The sequence below is a fragment of the Morone saxatilis genome, unplaced genomic scaffold (assembly GCF_004916995.1).
Source record: "Morone saxatilis isolate NCDOM2014 unplaced genomic scaffold, NCSU_SB_2.0 Contig16, whole genome shotgun sequence".
Taxonomy (NCBI): Eukaryota; Metazoa; Chordata; class Actinopteri; family Moronidae; genus Morone; species Morone saxatilis.
In genome coordinates this window covers 19,103,068-19,108,964 of record NW_023339718.1, presented here as the reverse complement: position 1 = coordinate 19,108,964, position 5,897 = coordinate 19,103,068, and the positions used below count along the sequence as shown (strand labels likewise).

General features: G+C 34.7%; 1 protein-coding gene across 1 annotated transcript in view; it reads right to left on the bottom strand.

The window, feature by feature from the left end:
* The window catches only part of adamts3 (ADAM metallopeptidase with thrombospondin type 1 motif, 3), a gene marked incomplete in the record, with an annotated part of 134,996 nt that overhangs the window by 17,515 nt on the left and 111,584 nt on the right, over nucleotides 1-5,897 (bottom strand). Inside the window, 1 exon segment of the mRNA XM_035658667.1 lies at nucleotides 2,801-2,964. Within this exon segment, the coding sequence (XP_035514560.1) occupies nucleotides 2,801-2,964 (164 nt within the window).

Genomic DNA, 5,897 nt, shown 5'->3' with positions numbered 1-5,897 from the left:
CACACACACACACACAGAGATTAGAATTATGTAACCAAGTCTTAGAAAATAGGAATATTCCACATTTGTTTAGAAAATCGTACCTGGAATTAACAACAAGTCTTTATAAAGAACCTTCAAATATAATATTAAGATATGATTTCATGGTGTATATCATATCTTTTATATCATTATATAATACATACAATCAAATGGCTGTACAGTGAGATCAAAATCAGCACTGGAAATACCCTAAGCTGACAACTCATATCACATTTAGTTATCTATTTTTGCAAAAAATAAATGATGAAAAATAATGTCAACGTGATTTTCAATCATTGTAAATGTTTTTTATTACACAAAAATTATTTTGAGAAAATATCAGAAATGCCTTTTTTTATTTTCCTTCCTTCCTAAGAACCTTTTAGCACTTTCTGTCAAGTCTACTGACTTTATGGGCAGACCTTAACTCCTCTCCCTTGAAGAGGGTTGCCAATATCTCTCAGTGAATGTGCTCTCATGTGGCTGTGGCTCTCTGTACTGTACTCAGTGGGTTGAGGAGAACAGCAGCGTGTTCAGCTGATCAATTGTCAGCCAGGACAGAAACATCAATGAGCTGTGAATGTGTGTACCAACATTAAGCCCTCATTTTTAGAGAAACTCCTTCTCTTCGGTTTTTCTTCTAAATGAAATAGACTTTATTTTAGTGTCTGGATCCTTCTAATTCATGATATTTCAGTTCCACAGTTTATACATCAGCCTTCATAAAACGTTTCTTAAACTAGAGGTACATTTAGATGCATATTTATGACTTGGCAGCAGTTAGAAAGTTAGAATCTCAAGTTAGTTCATCTTGACTTTGGTCACATTATGATTTCACAAATATGTAAATGAGCATGTGATGTAATCTAAAAAACTAGCTAGACAGTGTTTTGGTGGTGAAGAGTAAGGACCGAAGCATGCTCAGTATGCCCAACAACAAATTTAAAATAACATCATTATTATTATTATTATTATTATTATTATTATTATTATTATTTAACATTTATCAGTATAACATGTAATCTTTAGGAAGTGTATCTCCAAGACGGATCAATTCTTTCTTATTCTTCAATTAATGCCAAATTGAGTATGAATAATTATGTAAATGTTTCACCAAAGTAGCACAAAACTCATGTTTAAAAAGCTTTTGTTTTCTGAAACGAGATTGCACCTTCATTCCTCATCTCATAAGATTGCTTTTCAGAAAAGTACTGTTAATAGGAAAACTGTAAATTAACTTCTGTCAGATCTGCTGTTCTCCTCAGCGTGCTCAAAATGTCTGTACATGTAATTATTACCCTTTCAGACCTCAACTTCACTCACACATGAATGGCAATTTACAAAATCCTATTGCTGTGACACATAAGAAATTGGAGCTGCTGTCCCTTGAGAAAAAAACAAAAACAATAATGAGTAATGGGGTGAGGGAAGTAAGATTATGTGTGTCTTCTCAACAAATGCTTAATGACAATGGTAATGTATTAAAGACGTGTATGTAATGTCTCATGCATAAGTCCTCAGAATTGAACTGAGAGACCACTAAACAGAAACAAATGAATAATCCTATTAAAGATATCTATTCTTGTTAACTACATCATTTAATTACTTATTAAACAAAAAAACTTACAAAACCTTTGAAGTTTCCATATATCAGATGAAAATCATTTCACGATAGAAGAAAATCTGATTAGCTCTTATTGTACATCACGTTGGCAGATGATGCATATTGATAGCCAGCGCTAAATTCACTGTTTAATTCTAATTTTACAGGGGGTTTTTTGTCTGTTGCTGCTGGCTATGGTTATATTAGGAATTTTACTCTGGACCTGGGGAAACTGTTTTTTTTTTAAAAACTTTTTAAAACTTTTTAGTTTATCAGTAGCACTTTACTCACTATAGTGTTTTTCTATTGACCGACAGTGGAGCCCTCTTCAGACATGTGTAACACCTTCTGCGTTTTATGTTAAAGGACTTTGTCATTCAGACATATATCATATCAATGAATGAACCACAGATGGACTTTTATTTTGCCATTTGAAGCGTTAATGTATGACCATTGTCAACATCATTTACCCACATGCTATCAGTATGGTGACACTTATAATATTTTCATTATAATACAAAAGAGATTAAATCTGTTAGTCAGCGAGATTTAGAGAAGTTTTGAATTTTGGAAAGAGTCAGGCTAGCTGTTTCTCCTGCTTCCAGTATTATGCTAAACTAATTGCTTTCCAGCTCTAGCTTTTTCTTAGCTTTTCAGCTAAGAAACGTGACATACGAGAAGTCTTTTCTTTTCTTTCATTGGAAGAGCTGGAAAAGGTCATTCATACTTTGATCTCCACCATGTTAGATTAATGCAGCTTGCAGTAACTCACTCAGGTCTCAGCAGGAGAAACACCTTCAAAGCAAAAGGATTTGATTTTAAAATTTGAATGCAGGTTTTTGAAAACACTGCTTGGACTCCTACTTATACTATATCTGTGATTTTCCAAACTAACTATAATTCTTAATTGGTATCCTCTGGTAGAGTTTGACTTTTGGATCTCAAATATGCAAATTCAGGGTCCTCTTTTAAATCCTTCCTTAAAACATTCTTATCTTTGGCATTCTCTCTTATTGCAATGCATCTGTTACTGTTTTATACTAAAAGCATTTAAAAAAAAAAAAAAAATCGTTTATCGTTATTTTTTCATTTCATTACTGAGTTTAATTCATTCAAATCTAACAGATAGCGATAGAAATAATAAATAATAAATAGGTAGGTAGGAGGTAACATTACCAGAACCACAACGGGGTCATGCAGAGGTCCATCAGTGTGCAGCGTCTCCATGTCTTCTTCGATGATGTAGTGCCACTCCACACCCAAGTCAATGAAGCTTCTGGTCTTGACCTCCTCTCCTTTTCCATTGAGAATGTAATGCCCCGTTGCCTGGTTCTTGATTGCTGTAATCAGTAATTTGTTAAGAGCCGCTGACAAAGTTGAAATGGCTTTAGTCTATCAATTACAAGTTATCAAGTTCTGAATTACTGATAGAGAAAGAAAGCTGAAATCGTGGGGTGATTCATAGTCTTGCCCGTGGCAGTTATTTGGAATGATTATGCCTGAACATTACGACGTCTGATTCAGTCTCTAATTCATACAAAACAAGCTGCCAAACTGCTAATATAATGAAACCTGTCAACAGTTAGAGGCTGAAATGAAAATGGGCATGTTTAACAGCCACTTTAAATACATCAGATGCATATAAATGCACCCGTGTTGCTAGTTAGTTGCTACAATCACCCACATCGCATGTCCCTGCTACAGACCATTTCCTCTGGCTCTCCAGTCTTACACTTACACCAGCATTATGCTGAGTGATAGCAAGGAGCAAAAAGAAGTAAAAAGTCAGCTGTGTTTTTATTTGATGTCCCGTAGTTAATTCAAAAGCAAACATGACTCAAATTGGTGAATTGTAGATAATGGCTACATTAGTTAACATAATTAGAATAGAACAATTTACTGCATCAAGTTCTCTAGAGGTGAGCTGTATCTTGTATGATGAGTGAACAAATTTAACATTAAAGTGTTAGCCTGGAGAAGCAGAGCATAGGATTTTGACGAGTGAGGCCATCAAATGTAACAAAAACTTGCTGTTTTCTTTTAAAACCTACGCTCTAACTTAAGTTTTTAGATTCAAATACATTCTGATTATTTACTCAGTGCTGTCAAGAGTATATATGAAATATTGTCACACTGACAGAAAATAAGAATTAATAGCAGGAAACCTTGAAAGGTAAGCATGTCAGAAAAATCTTCACAGTGATCCATCAACACATGTCATTTCACAGAATAATGACAGTGACAGGAAGGATGGATGCTGTTTACAAAACTACAGCAGAGGAATAGTTCTGAAGCTAAAACTGACAAGCTTTTTTTCAAAAAGACAATCAAAAAGTTTTAATAAAACTTATTTAATTTGTGATAAGTTTTATAACTTTTGTTCTTCTTTGTGTGTCTACTTTATAAAAACAGCTTCTGCAATGGAGATTTTCTTATTCCAGAGCTACAGGGTTGGATCAAAATAAAGGCAATCACTTCCTACAGACATTTCTCAGTGAATGATGGAGGCTATTTCGTCTGGCACAGACCTATTTTCTCCTGAAGCACAGAGCCAATATTCTGCAGTAGCCACTACCATTCACACTGACCACTCGCTGGGCCTTTCAGCTTTAAGAAAGGCAGGAAACTGCTCCATCACAGCTGGTTCGAGAAAGTGAAGAAAGAGAAAGACGGCTGTTTATTACTTTTTTCACAATCGTACCTCATCCTTGCTTATTATTTTATTCATGGCAACAAAAGTCCCCTAACCTAATGTAGTAATTTAAAGGCAAATTACAATATTAACTAACAAAGTCCTTATTTTAACCCAAACCAAGGATCATTTAAGACATTGTTGGTTTTGGTCTTATTGTAATAGCTTTTGAAAAAAGGAAAAATACAGAATAACACCAGCTTTATCCTTTAACCTCCCAGACCAGTACTGTCTGTGTAAATGAAGGCCTGCTGTACCCAAGGGGCTTGAATCTCCACTGATGAGATGTCTGTTGCTACATTATTCGGGTAATGCAGTTCAGTTTTATGAAACAGCTTAAGTTAATAGGCATCGACCTCTTACCATGACTCAGCTGGTAAAAGAAGTTGATGAGACTGTTTCGAAAGGTCAATCTTGTTTTTAAAAAGTAATTAAGTTTTTACTAACAGTAAAAATTCAATCTATGTGTGAGGTTGCTACTATTACTTGCAATTTTCTTCCATGAAGATGAAAACCTAGTAGTTTGTATAGAAAGCAAATAGTTTATTGATGGATAGTGTGAGACAACAGCCTTTTAAGTCAACTTAATTGCTTAAATGGCCCATATGCATTTCCTTTACAGATCTGTCACAAACAGCTCAAAGTTATAAATCTGCCTGCACAAAAGGACAAATATGCCAAACATTCCTGATTTTAGTCCCATTTGCAGTCGCATGCGTATCAATACATGCATACCTAAAATAACTCAAATAAAGATATTATAAATAAACCTTTTTCTTTCTTTTGTAATCCTCCTTCTCATCATGACATAAAAATCAGTGTTGCTTCAGTACATGTCAAAACACCCTAGAATTACCTGCTTGAACATCGGTGATTGAGTCTGATTGGGGATTGAGCTGGAATACTTCCTCCTGTCTATCAAAAATTTTACCCCAGTCAGGGGGAGACAAATTAGGGGTAATGACCAATTATTCTGAGCCTCTGAAGGCATAATTTTTCATCGTGTTCAGCAGGGGTCAACACCTTGTGATAAGGCTTTGAAACTCATTACACTGAACCTAAATTTGATTTATTGCATGTGTAAAAAAAAAAAAGACAAAAGAAATGTGATTGTCACTATATCTCGGCAGTTAATGAACAAAGGTGTGACAAAGAGGAGGAAGACGCAACAGTTTTAATATCAGATAATAATCCCAAAGCAGGAAATAAAAAGACAATCTCCATGGCTCACTTCATACATCACTCCCATGCATGCAAAATAGAAATTGATTGTTTCTTTTTTTACTGACATAAAGGATGCTTTCTGATTCCCCAATCAATTTCACAACAGTTAGCGTCCCCTAAAGCAAATTTGTGATTTTGGGCTTCATAAATAAATACTCAGAAAGGGTAAAAACTATCTTACTCCAAAGCAGGACTTTCTAATACATATGTGACGAAGAAGTTCTCTTGAGAAATATACAATTAAGTGTTTGTTAAACCCTTTCCCTGAACAGCGGCCCTCCGATATTATTGGCCAATATTCACTAAAAAATGTAATATCGGGAATTATCGGTATCTGGTTTTTATAACCGATGTTTG